The sequence below is a fragment of the Haliaeetus albicilla genome, chromosome W (genome assembly GCF_947461875.1).
Source record: "Haliaeetus albicilla chromosome W, bHalAlb1.1, whole genome shotgun sequence".
NCBI lineage: Eukaryota > Metazoa > Chordata > Aves > Accipitriformes > Accipitridae > Haliaeetus > Haliaeetus albicilla.
In genome coordinates, this window is record NC_091515.1 from 6,257,521 (window position 1) to 6,275,908 (window position 18,388).

The 18,388-nt window shown below is 39.3% G+C and overlaps 1 protein-coding gene across 1 annotated transcript in view; it reads left to right on the plus strand.

The window, feature by feature from the left end:
• RIT2 (Ras like without CAAX 2) overlaps positions 1–4,257 on the plus strand; it is a 177,169-nt gene extending 172,912 nt beyond the window's left edge. The window contains exon 5 of the mRNA XM_069775069.1: positions 2,709–4,257. Coding sequence (XP_069631170.1) covers positions 2,709–2,936 — 228 coding nt within the window. The 3' untranslated portion in view covers positions 2,937–4,257. The remainder of the gene's footprint in view (positions 1–2,708) is intronic.
• Positions 4,258–18,388: the final 14,131 nt, after the last annotated feature.

An 18,388-nucleotide genomic window follows, 5' to 3' on the forward strand; every position in this document is an offset into this window, starting at 1 on the left:
GTGCTGGAAGCAGTAATGATAATTATGACTGCATTAGATTTCAGAGGAACCTGTTTTCAGCCTTGAAGCTGAAAATCTCCAGCTAAATGTCCTGAAATTGTTTGTGCCAGGTGTCCTCCTCATGCTGAATTAGTTCATAAAATTTCACCAAAGCAGTTAATCAGGTCCTGAGGGCAAGATTTAAGAAAAATATCATGCTTTTAAAATGAACTATTGCCATTAATAACTTTAATGTTGTCACTTTAATTTGGCAGGAAACTGGAGTCCAAAACAAAACTTTTGCTGCTTTTTATAGAAATCCAGCCAAATTTGGCCAAGTTACAAGCCTCCAGCCACATAGAGACTGGGAGGAAGTTTTTCTGCACAATTTATTTCTCCTGAGTGTTCTCCAGTTCTCACAGCTCTTAGCAGTCTTGTTTCATTACAGAGCATGCATGTCTTCCCTGCAGTTGTTCTTCCTTGCAGGTGGGAGAAAACATAGTTTTGATCCCTGAAAAGAAAAAAAAAAAAGGAAAAAAAGAAGAGTGGAACAAAGGAGGAATTAGATGGGCAAAGACTAGAAAATCACGGAGCAAAAGAAAGAGCCATTTTTTATATTTGAGTATTGCTGTGCTTGCACCTTAATTATATTTACGACCTTACCATTCTTTAACATAAGGATGTTTCCGTTTATGTGCATTTTTTTTTCCTTTTAGGTAATGAATGGATAAAATCTTCACTGAAACTGCAGCTCTGTGTAATCATTTGCTCAGAACTGCAGTGTCTTTAACAAAATAAAATAAAAAATCTTCCTTCAGCTCAAACAAGGCATAGCAAGGAAAAAAATGATTATGAAGTCCAAAATAGACCAAAATAGTCTTCTATCCAGACAATCAATTTCACAATGGTGCCCAATAGACATATTGAATCCCGCATTTTGCTTACACAGCTGCCCAGAGAAAAACAAGGACCATATTGCTACCCATCTCCTTTTGCTAAAGGTTGGCAATTATAGCAGTTGGAAAGCTGTAGCAATCTTTCATTGTGTCAGTGAGTATTATTCAGGTTGGCATACAACCTCCCTGCTTACCCTTACAATATTCTTAATTAAATTAAGATTATACCTGTAACATAGAGGAATGGTCCTACTAATATTACAAAGTTTGTGACTCAGTGCAAAGGTGATGTGGAGGAATTTTGTGGTCTGTGTCATGCAGGTGCATGCTCGGTGCAGATTTACCTCCAGGCTGGAATGAACGGATTTTCCGTTTCATCCCAAATCCTGTTTCTCACTGTGTCCAGCTTTACAGATACATGCAAAAAATGCAGTGAGGTCACAACTTGATCATAAAGGGCATTTTCCTCATGGTAGGTATAAGAGAGTTGTTTGTACCTTGAGATATCAGGGTTTGTTTCCTTGGTAAATATAAATGGCACTTTGGGTGCATGAAGATAGAAATAAGAAAAAAAAAACAACAAGATTAGTTTTGCAGCAGACAGTAGCAACTGAGACTTTTCGTAGCCTATTATGCAGCCTTTCACAAGGCTGTCTCAAAGTACTTTTTTGCCTTTCTATCCAGAAGGTTGGAAAGTTACTTGAATAAATCATGATATCCAAATACAAATAAACAAAGGATGGATTTTCTGACCTAGAATTTGGATATACACCATACATGTCATTCATACAGTTCATTCATTCAGTTTTATGCTCAAATACTGAAAAGAAAGGGTAGTCTATTGGCTGGAAAGCCAGCTTAACATTTAGAAGCTCATAGGGTTTGCTCCTTGTTTTGCTGCAGACTTGCTACATGTTACTGGATGAGCTCCAGAAGTGCAAAAATTACCTCAGATGGTAGGCAGTGATACTCCTTATGATAAGCATTTAAACTCTGTTTAAGCCACACATTAATCAGCACACTAAGCAGCCTTCCATTTAGCAGGCTGGCAGGTCAAATGCCGAGAGGTAGCCAGCATGGAAATTTTAGGAGTAAGATCCCCATTTCAAAATTCAGGCAAATTAAACAAGAGCTGCCTTGGTTCCCTCTAGATTCATGGTGTTTCCTCCCCTTACAGTTCCTCAAAATACAAAGCCACATTTCCTCGATGGTCTCTGAGAACAGTAAGTACATGAGGCCGCTTAGGGAAGATGAGCTGAAAAACAAATACGTTTTACATCTTTGTACTACACAGGCATAAGCTAAGTGAATAGGATTACAAGCCTGCCAAGACCAAAACACTTAAAGGCATGCTCAGAAATGAATGTGACTGAAAAATCTTAAGGTATGAAAGCTGGTATGCTTAAAAAGTCAAGTTGCCTCCAGGATTAGGTTAATGCTGAACAGGGATTTTCTAGGACCTTAATTCTGTGTAAGTCTTTCTGGCCATCCGTTCCAGTCTATGGAATAAAGGTACCAGCACTATCAAACTATCGGATTAGTGCACTAAAGAGAGGAAATCCTTGGAAAAAATTGATGCATCAGAATTAGGGAAATAATATACTTGAGCACATGAATATTGCCAGTATGCTCTGTTCAACCATCTCATGGATTCAGTCTGATCCTTTCACTCTTTCACTTCTCTATTGGGTACTGTTAGAATATTTTCCTGTAAAATTAAAGGTCAGTGATTTGCAGTATCCAAAAAGCCAGACTACATATACAGTAATGTTCTTGTGTTGATTCATGCTCTGTGCATTAGGCAATATTCATGGACTTTTCTTTTCCTTGTAGGTCTCGACTGAAGAAGGAATGAGCTTAGCCAGAGAATACTCCTGCTCCTTTTTTGAGACTTCAGCTGCCCTCCGCTTCTACATTGATGATGTCTTTCATGGACTAGTGAGAGAAATCCGAAGGAAAGAGTCCTCACTGCCCATGGTAGAGAAGAAGATGAAGAGGAAGGATAGTCTGTGGAGGAAACTGAAAGGATCCCTGAAGAAAAAAAAGGAAAGTACAACCTGATGGCAATTCCCCATGAGCCACCCATCAGGAGCTGACCACAGTAACCTGTAACAGTTCAAAAAGGCAGCATTGACACAGCATCTTCCAGATCAGGTCCTGGAGTTCCTTTCCTTCAGCCCTCATGCAGAAGTAGCTCCTTGAAGGCCCAATTCATGGTTGCCCTGTGGCTCCTCTGTATTATAGATAAAGTCACTTAGCATACCCTCTCATCCCTTCTCTGCAAATCTGAGCGGAGAAAATACTGTGTTTTTTAACCTGTGGTCCCTGGCTGGTGTTCAAATGCTAGGAGTTAAGCCAGCATCCAAGGCAGAACCAGCTTCCACCAGCTCTAGGACAACGGATACACTTATTGCCTCCTCTCTACATGCATGGGTCATTTCACCATCCCAGGAATGAATAACATTGATTTCAGTGGACATTTTGACTGTTTAAGGACCTTAGGATTTGACCTTCAGCTTTGCATTCACATGTAGGTTTAGGGTTAGACTGTGCTCAGCCTGCACGCACGTGTCTGTGTGCCAATCTGTGTATGTGACCCAGGCCCGAAGGGACCGCTGGGGGTTCCCGATTTTGACCCTGTAAAGCCCTATGCTCATTGTGTCCTTTCCATTTAGCAGGAAGGCTTGGCAAGCATAGCACAAATCATGCACCAGCTGTCTGGAGGCTGCAGGGCGACTGCTCTGTCCCCTCTGCTCACCGGGACTGGCTAGCAGAGCTACCATGTCCTACAGACATGCCATGCATTAGATTCACAGAATAGTTTGGGACGGAAGGGACCTTTAAAGGTCATCTAGTCCAACTCCCCCCTGCCAAAAGCAGGGACATCTTCCACTAGATCAGGTTGCTCGGAGCCCTGTCCAACCTGACCTGGAATGTTCCCAGGGATGGGGCATCTACCACCTCTCTGGGCAACCTCTTCCAGTGTTTCACCGTTGGCCACACTCCTGCATCCCACCAAGGAGCACACAAAGGCACTGTCTGTCTGATGCTTTCCAGAGCCCTCCCTAGAGCGATGCAGCTCTGTCCCAGCATGTAATGACATCTGCAATGTAGCATTCAGCCCTCGATTTACTAGAGAATTGCATCAGGTCAGTTACCATCTTTCACAGTCCTTGACCATCCAAGTGAATCACTTGATCGATCAGTTGGACAGGTCTTTTAAATATTCCTTTTTAAAGCTGGCATGAAGTAGAGTATAGTCTCATGGACCATTTTTTCCCCCAGACTTCTTTTACTATTGAGTTTTATTGATAAATTTTACAGTTAATACATGCATTCATTTTGTCAAAAAATAAAGATTGTGATTTCCATGAAACCATAATAGTAGTCAGTGTCGTTTGTGTTTGTCCTGGAGTGATAATTGACAACATTAGAAAAATATGTATGTTTGTTAGTAAATGTTCTTTTTTTTTCATATTTTTCTTTGACTTTTTCACAGGGTTTCAACTAATTATATTTTGGATAATTTGGGGGGCAGTTGATTTGTTTTGCTCTGTTGAACTTGAAAAGGTTATGGTTTCATGAAGAATTTCAGTTCATTAAAATCTGTTATTTTGTTCTCCACTTTCCCTTCAAGAAAATCCAGTGGTATTTTTTGACTTGTCAGAAATTCTCCATCAAAAGTACAACTTTAGTGTCTATAGTTAGATAATACGTGGCTATATTTCTATTTTGGAAAGATTATTTCAGACGAATACAAACACATGCATGCATTTAAGATGATTTTTCTGTTTCCTGCCTCCAACAGCTGAAGTCTGCGTTTATACTATTGTAATTACTATTATTATTTCACCTGTATTGCCACAGAGATTTTAGGTCAAGCATCCTAGAGACAAAGAGATGTGCTTGTCCAAAGAGTTTATGAGCTAAGTATTGGTGGAGAGACAACAGGAGGCTTCACTGAACAGATGGCAGCTATGAGACAATAAATAACAAGGGGAAACATCTGTGACTGTTCCAATACTGCACACTGCATAGAGGGGAATGAAGCAGTCGTTCCATGCATAAAAGACCATAGGAATTACTATCCTGAGGAATCTTGAGGGATGCTCATTGGTCTTTTTCAGGCAGATGCCTAAGCTTTGAGTCAACTGAAAACCACTTAGTGTTAGTTATTATGTCGTTTCACCCACCCTACTGGGGGACATATTATATCAACACTGGCTTGGCTCCGTAGTTTTAGGGGTACCTTGCTTCAAGTCAGTTTGTGTTACAGAAACGATTGCAGAAGAGGGCACAGCCTAAGATGAAGCCTTAAATGGATTCATGTATTAAACATGCCCATTCTCTGACATTAAGGTCATCTGGCACGGAGCATCTTTCCATGCTATTAAACTCTCTTAGCCTTCACAGCAGGGTTACCGCACACAAACTGCTCTTGGAAGCGGTCCCTGGACTCTGCTAGGTTCTGCACCGTGCTCAGCAACTGGTTACAAAAGTGCTAGCCTGCCATGGTCTGAAACCAAGCTGGGGATCATTTTAACAATTCAACAGTATAGATGTGCGCGGGTGCCTCCCTGGGTATGTTCAAATTACTAGTACAGACACAGCTTACATAGCCATATTTTTAGGTGTACCAAGCCCATGAAATTTCCAGGTTCAGAATGTCTCCACACTCAGCCCCTACATGCCATATTTTGAAAAATATTTGCTACTAGATTATTCTCTTCAAGACAAACAACTCATCACACCCTCTGAAGATCTTCTGCTACATCTTCCATGAGGAATTTCAGCCATCTGAATATGTATTGGGCAGAAAGGTCTGTATCTCACACCACTTTGATCATATAAAACTTGAGCACGACATCCAGTCATTCAGAATCCCTCTTCAGTTAATAAGGAGAAGTCGTGATTTGTCTCATCTGGCTTGGATGGTTAGCATAGGATGAATCACCCCCTGAAATGGCTGCCTCTTTCCAGTGGCTATGTGTCACCCATAAAGAGCAGCTTGGTCTCTAAGCCTAACTTCTTGATGGCTAAATTCAGTTATGATAAACCCCATCTTTAATGATTTGCCCACGCAGTATCTATGGCAGAGAATGGTGCTGCAAATGCTTGGCATTGAATCTTGTCTCTGAAACACCTGACCACCCTTTGTTTTTAAATTGGGAAAGTCATTCTGATTTACCATCACCCAATTCCTCAATAATCTATAATGCTTAACCTCAGTTAATTGAGCAGAGCTGATGGAGGTTTATAGTCAGTGAGGATAACATAAGTCATAACTGCACAAGAGGCTGGGTGCAGCTGCTTAACCTAATTAATCACTATGATTCCATCACAGAAGATTGTATTTAGCTGTGAAACCTAGCTGACAGAATTAAGAAACAGCAGCTCTGTGTCTAAAGACTTTTCCATCTCTGACTAGTCTCTCATCTAATCATGTCTGGAAGATTTGAAGAAGGAAACCAATCACACTATTTTGCTGTGTTGCCTATAGTCCCATGAAGGTGGCAGCTATAACTTACTCCACTGTCAGACTATGTTGCAGTTAGACTGTAATTCAGTTTCCTCCAGGATTATAATTAAAGCCAGCTAATAAATAAAATAAAATAATAACACTTTGCAAACATATCCATGGTGTCTCTCGCAAATATATAATATATGGCAGTTAATTACCCTTCTTCCCAGTTACGGCAGATCACATTTGTATCTAGTTGAGAAGTAATCTGGGGAAGGCTGTAAGTTAAGGTGGAATATTGCAGTACTTAAGTTTTCCTTTTTCGTGGGTTTTGCATACAGGTCTTGGGACCTAAGCACAGAAACCTTCTGCGTTCCCTCAGATTGTCAGTTCATGAACTATGTTAATGGTCTGATGTCTTTACAAATGATTGAAAGTCATTTCTTTACACACTAAAAGATGTGTATTTTGAGACTGAATTGTAAGAATGCATAGCTAGAATGAAGAAGGAATTCTCCTCACTTTGTCCACTATATATATTATATAATATATATAAACACAATATAGAAACAATATATAGAAACATAGAAACAATCATATATATAGTTTCTATATGTCTCTCATTCTTAGCCTTTCTTAGATATTTAAGCCCTCCATGTATGATGACAGATAGGAAAAAAACCGTATGCAACAAGCAAAAGATGGGCCTCAGCAGAGTTGAGTCTCTCATAATGATGATTTACACTCTACAACTGTGTCAACATCTTCTCCCAAGTTGAATGTTACTCTCTGTCGGCCAGATTGTGATATTTGTGATAAGCAAAATAGCTGCCAGTGGATCTTCTTGGAAAGACAGTAAACAAAGGTACCTGCTGCAGCTACCTCAGAAGGTGATGGTGAGATAATGATGTTGACTGTTAAAAATTAAACTGAAGACCATCAATTCATTTCATATAAATCATGCAAATTTTATAGTTGCTAATAGGAATGCACCAGTGTTTACCTGAATTTGTACTAGCAATTGAAAGATGGATGTCTAATATAGACAATTATGCTAATATAATTCAATTAAGTATACTTAGAGTAGTTAGCCATATTTAGACATCCCCCTCAGGGACTCTTATTTATACAAGTGTGCATCAGGCACACTGCTCATTGTTTACGACTCTGAAAAAATCCCCGAAAATTAACAGAGGAAAGGCAAAATTACAGAATGTGACTTTAATACAGTATTAAAATCTCTGTTCTCATAAAATTTAATGGCAGTTGAACAGAATAGTGTCTTAGACCAGTTCTGATTAGCCTCCTTTTTAACACAGTTTCTGGCTTGATCTGTCCTTTCAAGTATGTGGAGCTCCTTAGGAGCAAAATGATTTGTAATGGGGATGGCATTGTCTCACAGATGCTGTGAAAGTCACCCCAAGCGGCATTGCCCTGCACCTCTAGCTTGATTTATCACTCCCTGATGCTCCTGGTTCTAAGCCTCCTCAATTTGAGCTCTCCAATTTTGTTACATCGTGCTGAATTATGAGGTTGTTTTGTGATGAGGACAAATGTCCACTCAAGAGCACCAAACTCATTTCATGATCTGAACTTTTCCCCCAAGAGGTAATAAAGACAAGAACATCCAAAGCCATTGCATCACCTACTGTATATCTTTTGTCAATAGATAATTAATGTGACAAGGAGATTTTCCCATTCTCGCACTTTCTCATGCATCATTTTTTTTACAGTGCTTTTAGACTTACAACTGTTTCAACAACTACACGACCAGTTCAAAAGCCATTATTTTTCGTGGCAGCAGTTGGAACAGAACTCCTGTTAAAAGAACAATGTTAGCAGGGTAAAGTAATGCAAGTCGTTTACATGAATATTATATTACCTTTATTTGTGTAAAAGAAAACAATATCATTTTACCCTTATAGTTTAAGTATAATTAATAGAAGAGGAAGGCAGTCTATTTCATATCTATGAAATTCAGTGGACAAAAGTTTTATATTTGTCTGCTCTTGTTGCATTCTACAAACAAGATAGTTTGGAATTCCTGGTCCTGGGAAGTATAAATCAGGATAGAAGTAGTAGATTCAAGTTTTGTTTCGTAAATGATAGTTGTGACTTCATTCAGCCCCTGCCAACAGTGTAGCCTGACAAAGATTCCTAGGCAGTTCCTGCCATTAGTTTCTCTGCAACTCCAAAACGTCAAGGCTAACCTCTCCATCTTGAGCTCCATGCAGATAAACTCACTCTGTTTCATTTTTATTTCACTTATTCTGTTGCATCACTCTCAGCAATGTAAAATGGTCTCAGGTGCTTTTAACAAACTGAAGACATTGCATCTTCTGCCTTCTTCATAAATTTCCCATTAATTTAATGTTCATACTGAGGAGAATGAGTAATATTTTTAATGATAAAGTTTTGCAAAGTCACTCAGCTTTCTGAATAAGAAGCTGACAGTTCCTGCAAACTGACTTTGCCTTCACTGCTAGACAATGCTGACTAATCACAGATGCCTCTTTATGTAGGGTATTGAATGAGTAAGCTTGAACACTTAAGGTATTCAGTCAGTGTAAGTGGGCAGCTCTTCTAAGGCAAAGAAAAATCTTAACAGTTGATTCACATCCATCTCAGAAAAGAATTACATGTTTTCATCGCATGATGATGAATATACTTCAATCACCCAGAGGAAGATGAGGGTTCCGTCTCTGAAAACTTACAAAAGCGATAACCCAAAGCAAAAGACAATTTAAGGAAGACAGAAGAAACAGACTATTAGTAATGAGAAGGATAGGCAGAAGCAGTAGAGGACAATACAGTATCAGTAAATGTATGAAAATCAAGTGAACTTGGAATGCCTTACAGCATTCATCATTCTGGATGTGGCTTAATGCCTTCTAGAAAGGGAATAAGAGCAGATATAATGACAAAAATAGACAAGACAAGCTCCAGAGATTTGATTCAAGGGCACACACCACAGGAGTTTCGTGGAGGATATTAAGATGAGATAGGTGATACCAAGAGCAATAGAAACTGATGAGGATTTGCTTCATCCTGTGGATGATGCAATTTGGTTGGCCTAGAAAATGAAGGGAAGAGGTCAGAGAAATTACTACTGCTGTGAATATGCAATACAGTTTGGGAACACGTTTTAATGAAAAAAAAATACGGAGAACACAACACAGAATGGAAGATTAAACAGAAAGAAACAATATCAAAACTCAGTTAAGTCAATGGGAAATTTGGATTTCCTTCCCTGCGGTATGCATCAGGTTTCTAATGAGAATCTGACTACAGGTGGCTATGGAATAAGTTGCCCCTTCACTGAAGCTTCTCTGGATACTTATAAGAACAAATCTCTCTGTGGTGTCTGCTGGCTCCCCGTACTGTGGATGCTTCAGAAACCGAAAGCAGCTGGTTTCAACTGAACAGTTGGGGAAAAAGTAGGATGCTCATCTCTGTAATTTTGGAAGGATAGTAGCAACCCCCTCATTTATGTGCCTTATAACTAACATAAAAGATGGTATGATAGCTCCCTGCTGAATATTTTAAATGGTACTTCAAATATGTGGTTTCATCTGGGAGAGCAGCTACCAGTTTGCAACCAGTGCATGCAGATCATTCACTGCTGGCTTTTTCCCTCCCGCTGTTCTTAGACCAGATGTTAGTAAAAAATGTAGGAACCTGTTTCTCCTCTCCTGTTTAGTTAATAAGGTGTTCACCAAATACTCCTAAGTCTTTATCTAGCAAAACTGGATGAGATCCAAGTTATCAGAGAATACAGCAGGGATGTCTTTAAGGAGGCAGATGTTCAAAGGAGTACTTTGAAGAGTTCTTCGACCTGTGCGGAGTTGATTACCATGATGTGGATGAAAGATGAGAAGAAAAATAGATGAAACCACAAAGCCTAGGAGAATACGCTATACCTGCCAACAATAAACTTCAGAAAGACTTAAGTTATAGAAGCAGTAAAATATTGCTGTGATAAAACTTCTAAGCCAGGACAGACCTCCAGGGACTGCCGAGAAATTTGAGAACAGTCAGTACCGTATCAGTTCTTTCACCTGACAGAGACTTTTCAATCCACTTGCCATTGAGTGATAAAAATCCTTATAAGGAATCACAGTGATTCAAATAGACAGGAGAGGAAAAGACATACTTTGACACAAAAGGACCTTCACTTTTAATGGATAAGGAGGTCTGCCTGGTTTGCAGACTGCCCACCTAGTGTCAGATTTTGTAAATTAAGAACAGGTTTGAAGACCACTGTTAAAAGCCCTCAGTGCACTACGGACGTAAATCAGTGTCAATAATTTCACTGATACACACGTGTCTGTGCTGATCTTCAGCCTGATACTGAAGGAGACTGTCCTCCTTGGACAACACCTTCCAGATACCACATAGAAACTGCAGCCCCAGATATTCGCTCGTTGACGTGTGGTTCACCGGTAGCGTTGCGTTGATGCCGAGTGCTAAATCTCAGGCTCTGCCTTGCAATCGTGCTGTTGGGCCCACAGTCCCCTGTGGGTCTCACTTAGGGGGCAGAGGCCAACAAAGCTGGAGCCTGGAGGAGGAATTCCCCTTGTTTCATCCATCACAGCCCTCTGGGCTGCAGCTGGTCCTTTCCCCTGGGGTGGCTGTGAGCAGGAGCAGGAGCAGCATCACCGCTGGGAAGGGATCCGAAGGTAGATGTGTGTTCCCACCCATCCCTCAGCTGTGCTGATCAAACAGCAGGAGAATAACAGCTCTTCTTGACACATTTTTTTCCAGCAAAAAAATGTCAAAATGCTAGAGTTACATAAAATGCTTTTCACTATTTTGGAGCTATATATGTTCTTTTCATCTTTTAAAGCAGGGCAGGCACTATGTGACTGGTTTCTCACTGGAAAATATATAATCTATAGTTCCTACATAATCTCAGAGACACACATGTATAATCATACAAACACACACTGTGTTCAAACCCTGGAATTTCATCTGTCCCCATCTATCTTGCAGCTTGTATCTGAACTAAAGCTAGGGTGAAAAAAAAAACAAACCAAAAAAACATCATTCCTCCACATCTTTGTGCCACCAGAGGAAAATTAAGAGAGACCATGCTCTTGACAGTATTACTGACAATACCCACAGCATGTATTTTCTATGTGCCCCATTTAGTATCTTTCAGTTACTGTTTTCCTAAACATACAAACCAGAATACTCTTGCTTTCACTGTAGAGAAAGCCAGGAAAATTAGCTTAAATTAATGTATAACTTTTACGTGGCCATATTTACCTAAAAGAAGTACTAAACATGTGCAAGTGCATCAGATTGGGCTTGTGAGAATTCACAGTGAGGACGAGCAGGCTATTGGCACTTGGTGGAGTACTTGCATATGATTTATCTTAGCGATTTCTAATCTATGTAATAAAAGTGGGCCGGAGAGAGAGAGGAGTCTGCTGGGACAACTTTGGGTATGTACATTATTCAGTAATAATAGAAAGAAGTAAATAGAAGTTCAATATTTGGCTAGCTTCCAACGGGTGAGACACATTTGACAGTAGGCAAGGCTTCCGAGGGAACTGGTAAAGGCCTTTACATTTAGGTCACCTATATTTAGACAAGATAAAGCACTATGTCTTGTCCTACTAAGAACTGTTCCAGCTTAATAGATCATTTCTCTCTCCAGCTTTCATATTTCTACAGGGGGCTGCTGTGCTGCTGACTACAAAACAATGCCTGGATTTAAAAGAAGTATGAGTATTTTTTACCTAGAAATACAATGCATTTATCTTTAGAAAATAATAAGTTGAAAGGGTTAGGGATCTACTTCATTCTGGTCAATTCATAGTATTTTTTGTGGGAAATTATTTGTTCAGGTTTCTGAGTTTAAGCACTTGCAATGACTTAGGTAACATGACTAACATATATCATAGGTTTCCTCTTCTTACAGGAGGAAATGCTCTCAGTAGATTCTTGTTTTCGTATACTTCCTATTGCCTTATCTTAATTAAGGGTTTGCAATACAGAAGAATGTACATTTTATACTGCAGCCAACCAAATACCTGTTTCCTGCTGAGGCCAAAGCAGAATCCCAGGAAAGAGGATTAAAACATATTCAGATAAGTCGTGTATCCTCTCAGACACTATTAATCAGAAACTTCCTGAGGCAGATGTTATTTCTGTGAATTCAGTGATCATCAGTTGAACCTCTTTCACGAATTTGTTCTGGAAAACTTTTTTGGGCCTGTAAGCTTTTGCAGCCACAACATCCAGGCTAAGTTACATGAGACATTCCCAAGAAACCTGGAGAAAGAGGAATGATTTTCCTTTTCTTCTCCAGTGGTAGAAAAGGTATTTTGTAAGTGTCATAAAAGTTCGAAGAGTTTCCCTGGATATTATCTGTAGAATACAGCATTTGGACTGCTAGGCCTTGATTTCATTAGCTTAATGTGGGCTTTTCTTGCTTTTTGAACAGCCCAAAGGCATTTGCAGAGCTGGCAGACATGGCACAAAGACGAGACCTCAGCCTTTCCATAGGAGCAGATAGAAGCCCTGCAGAACACCCTGGGACATCCCAACGGCACGAGGACTCCTTGGGCAGGTAGCTATTCGTAAGAATATGGGAGACAAACACAACCCTACCGTAAGAAGGTGTCTTATTGTGAATTACTTGGACGGAATGATTCCTGACCCGTGCCAATGTCCAAATGGTGCCAGGGCATCGCTTCTGAGGAGTTGGTTTGTCCTGAAGGAATACAGAGCCAGGAAAAAGCCTCAGTCCTCTGAGATATGTTAGATACCTCCATTTCACAGATAGGTCCATATATATCCACCTCACTCTGTGACTCTGGGCCACATACTCTTCTCCAACGCAAAGTTACAAGATTGCCCTTTAAAGTCATCACTGTAGAAAAACCTGTAATTCCCCACTGCAAGGGGAGCGAGCTATTTCACGTTTCTCACAGCAGCTCCTTGAATGGACAGCAAAGTAGCACGGGACCAGTGCAGCCAACAAAATTATTACTGGCATATTTTCAGGTCGCTAGACTATGTCAGCGATGTTTATGTGTGTTTTGTTGCCCTGTAAATGTAAAACCAGGTTCAAGAGAATTGTGGCAGCTGCTCTGAGATGTGATAGAAGTTCAGCTTCTATGGGCCATCAGGAAGAAATATGAGTAACCTTTGAGTTTGCAGTGAAAAGGAGTGCTATGGAGTCTAGAAGCAGCAATGCATTGAGCGAACTCATTTTTTTGAAAAAAGGCCATCCCCAATGGAGAAAAATGTTTAAAGCAGTTCCTCATTTATTTGAATGGATCTTGAACTTTTAAGAAGGATGTCCTGTTCCACATCGGCTGTGGGTCACTCTGCATGCTTTTCTCCAGGTACGTTTATTTTACCTCAGTCCTAGTTTCCCCATCTGAGCATAGAAATTAAAAGTGAAGCATTACCTGTGTGAGTTGTATAATCTAAGCTTTAGGGATATTTCTGAAATCTTCTCTAAACCATATTTTCTAGGGCTTTTCAAAGTCAGTTATAAAATTATCAGGAAATTCGTTGAACTGATCACTTTTCTTAGAGGTCAAGCCAATAATCTAACAAGGTCACCTCCCAGGTCATTTTGATAAGGGTGCTCTCTGCTATTACCCCCCCCACAAAAAAAAAAAAAAATCCCATAAACACATAAACAACACACATGCACAACAGTATCATAACACAGCAAGAAAATATTTTTTTGACAAAATAAGTATTAAGCTAGAATATTCAAGTTTGAGTAACTCTTGATGACTTAAAAAACCATTCCAATTAGGAAACCCTTTGTGAAAAAAGAGAAGATATTTAAATTATTTTTAAGAGCAGTAAATTGGTTTCTTGAGAGCTTCCCATGGCTATACCACGTTCAGTGGGGCTTCCTCTGTTTAAATATAGCCCTAGAGTGCATTATTTCTGCTGATGTATGTGAATTTAAGAACATAAATAATTTTTGAGGATCATATATCAAATCTGTAACTTCGTGACAGAAAATATTAATTTTTACTATTAAAAGGCATGCTTTGTGTGTCTTCCTTGTTTCCAGTTCAAGTTTTATGTAGTAAACACTGAAGAATTGTTTTCTTGTTCCCTTAAAGGTAGCTTTGATGGAAAAGTTTAAAACAAACCCCAACACATCAGAATTTAAGGGGTTTGAAAAAAACTTCTTTTCTTTTCCTTTCTTCCTTCTTTTTTTTTTTTTTTTTAAAATCTGAGCTGCTTGATGGTTGCCAGGGTATCCACAAAATCTGTCTACATATTTACAAGGGCATTGTCCGGACAGTCTTTCTTTATGGCAGTGACATTCCCCATGTTCCTACATGAGCAGGTAGGGCTTAAAGCGATGATATTGCCTCTTGCTTTGTGCAGAACTAATATTCAGTGACCCTCTCTCTGAACCAGTTCACATCAGCTAAACCTGTGGAGCAGAAATGTCACTCAGCAAAACAAGACCAGCAAAATGGTGAATTTTCTGCCAGTTTAGCACTCGAAATCTGGCAGCACAAGGAGGAGGGCAGGGCAGCAGCAGTTTTAACTTGATTGCCTCCAACTGTCTTAGAAATGCAGCCTTGGGCCTTAAGTAATTCTGTGCCTGGCAAATGTGTTGAAACATTAAAGAAAATGAAGAAATTATAAAGCTTTTTTTGCAAATAATGATCTTTTCTAATTAGGCTTGTTAGAAATTTGGCTTAAAAGATGATTAAATGAGAATTTGAAATGCAAGAGAACAGTGGAAGCTTATTATGAAACTCTTTTTCCATGCTTGATGTTATATATCTTAGATTTTTATGCCGTTGTCCAGGAGGACAGCATTGCTTTTGTTATATACCATCGCTATTGTTTCACACCACATTTCCACTATCAAATCTGGAGTTTAATTGGGTTTCTAATGGATCTTCCAGTGCTTCCAGTAGGTGCATTTTCAGCTTGATACATTGAAGGCAAAAAGAAATGATAATGCTGAAGTTGTCCAAAATATGTGTTTATCTTTACATAGCTTTTCTTCAAAACATGTATGGGGGCATTCAAATGACTCAAGCCGTAGTAAGATCTTTCTCTTAGATATTTGGAGAAACCTTCAACAGGATGGGTGGAGTGAGCTACGATGAGAAGGAGAACATAAAATTCATGGGAACTCCTACCATTTCCAGAAAGACAGGTACAATTTTGCACCAAATCAGACAAGGCCCTCCCCATCCCATGATGTTGCCTTTGAGAGCACAAGATATTAATATGTTAAGCCCTAAGAGAAAGAGGATATAGGATTTCTAGGATATAGAAACTTTCTTTGCTCCTGCTTGAAAATGTCTGTAGGAGCCTCCTACTTACACCAGATAAGTTTTGTGGGTTTTTTTTCAAAATGACATTAGTATATTTTCTGCATTACTTGATGGCATCTGTAGTATTGTTAAAGAATGTGAGAACCTAAATTACAAGATGAGGTTTGGATATAAATTTTAAAACCAGATTTGATATGATTTTATGAAATATTTCCACTTTATCAGAAAAAAAGAAATTTGTTATAGAAAAATCTGTTTCAATTATTTTTTTTTCTGCTTATTTTCCACAATATCTCATACATACTAGTTAAAAAAAAAAAAAAAAAAAAGAAGGGAAAAAAACCCCCAGCTATGCATGTGTGGGCACGCAATTTCTACAAGTCCTGCCAGTTGGTGGAGGTGAATAACTTAGAAAAAAGCACATATGCACACCCACATTCATGAACACCTCTCATCAGATCTGTCCTCTGCACATATAACTGAAGGCTGGAAAACAAACCAGACTTCATATGAGAAGGTTTTACTCTCAGTCTGCTAAATCAGGTGCCCAAAGTGGGTTTCTGAATTCTTTAATCAAAGTGTAAGCAGTGCTGGGAGATGAACAATGGGATTTAAAGGCCAGCACTGATAAATAATTGAGCTAGTCAGCAGAAAACAGTGTTCAAGGGGACCAAATGAGGTCCTGCTTATTTCATGATTTAGTGGCCTGCTTAAAACTCTGACTTAAACACCTGTCTTAGGCTGGTGTCTTCTTCTGTATTTAAGCACCTGAACATGTTTATTCTTTCTTGAAATGTACGGAGAAAAGCAGACTAGGCTGGTAAGTGAAGATCACTCTGAATTCAGGAGTCAGGGCCTGTGAGGCAAGAGAGTTCATCCATCCATAGGCCCAAATTTACAGATCTGAGATGGCTCCAGATGTTCGTTATCTTACAAGTCTGGGCATACGCTGCATTAAGACAACTATGAAAGTTATTAAACCGTAGCACGTGACCAAGGAGTTGGGCAGGGATTTTGGTGCATGAATTTAGATTTCTAAATTTCATGTCAGAAGTGGAATATTGTTACCCTCCATCTCACATGTCTTGATTTGGCGCATGTTATTTCTATTGCACAGTTTCTGTCAAACTTTCAAAACGCATTATCTGGATAAGCATCCTCCTGAAGAGAACACCATAAAAAATTAGATCTGCAGATGAAGATTAGGAGTTCTTTGTAAGGATGCTGTTACCTGCTATAAAAACGTGCTTCATTTTTATCAGGTCTCTGCTGCAATTAAGGGACTGACCAGTACTAGCAATTACATAAAACCATTATCTCACTGGAGCAGTAGAAATAATGTTACCAAGGTGATTCTGTTTTTTGTGATATTCTAAACATATGGCGAGACTAGAACACTATAATACAAAGGCTTAAATCTTGCTGGGCACAAAGGCTGCACTTCAGCTCTCAACTGAGAAACTGGGATTTTCATTACTATGATAATTTCAGTTAAAGGGCCAAAAATGGTTGCTTTTTCTACAGACTTTAAAATGAAAATTCTTGCACAGCCTGGAATATCTTAGCACAGCAGCAGGTTTTTATGAAGATAGTGTTAGTTAACATATTTGCATTACTGTATGTTTCAGTTTAAAAAAAAAAAACATATTCCAAGTTATGTTGGATTCAGATCAAATCATCCAGGCAGGCTTCCAGAGAGTGGGCTGTTTCCCAAATGACAATAATTTCATTAGTATACTTCCTGCAGCTCAGCCAACATGCTAAACCAAGCACTTGGTAGTAGATGATGTTGGCTAAATATTTTGTGCTCCTATAATAAGGGTTTAAGAAGTGGTTTAACTCTGTTTTCTCTAAACTAAATAGGTGATTTACTTTTGACATCAGCATGAAAGGAATCAAGGCAAGTGCTTTACGCACCTGCACTTTATAAAGCGCTGCTTTGACTGGGTGTATTTTGAGGTTATTGCCTATTTATCACCTGCCTTTGAAGTGGCAGAGATTGGCCACAAGTGGACACTGGAGAGGGGTGACACTGCTTTAAAGGAATAAAAAAATTGTTTATAAGAATCACTGGTTTTAATTTCTGGGGCACAGGAAGTAGGGAATATGTTAAGGAAATTAGGCACAGAAAATATATTAAGTGAGGAAGATTCACCGGGATCTTGGCATGTTTTCGCATCCTGGTGCAATGTGGGGCAGCGCCGTATGGGTGTATCTCATCTGAGCTTTGTGCCGGTAAAGGTCAGGAAGCTGTGCAGTCTCCTGCATAGAAAATCCATCAATTTCTTCTTTATTTCAGCCTAAAACCTTTATAGCAAGTTCACTCTTTCTTTTTAAATTTACCAGTTCTGTCCTCAAGTTTTTCTTGTTGTTTTCCCTCTTCTGAATAAAACATGAGTGAATCCTGAGCAAGAGCCTCAGGACTTCACTGTTACCAATGACACTGTTATTATTATTTCCTTAACTTCTTCATGTGGTTGTAATTATTTCTTTATCTGTCTTTTCTGGGGGTTGGTAGTGATAATAAAACATACAAGTCCTGACTCCAGCCCCATCAGATGGCTAAGGAACTGTTTCAGTGTGGGGTTTTGCATGTTGGGGTTCAGTTCCGTACCCTTATGGGTCTGTCTGTCTGTCTGTGCACCTCTGTTATGGTAAGTCCTTAAATGTGAGAATATGCAAGAGAGTTTAGGGAGGAAAAGAGATGGCTTTCAGCATTGGTTTTTTTCATGGAAAACAGCCTTTCACAAATGATATATGTGGTTTAT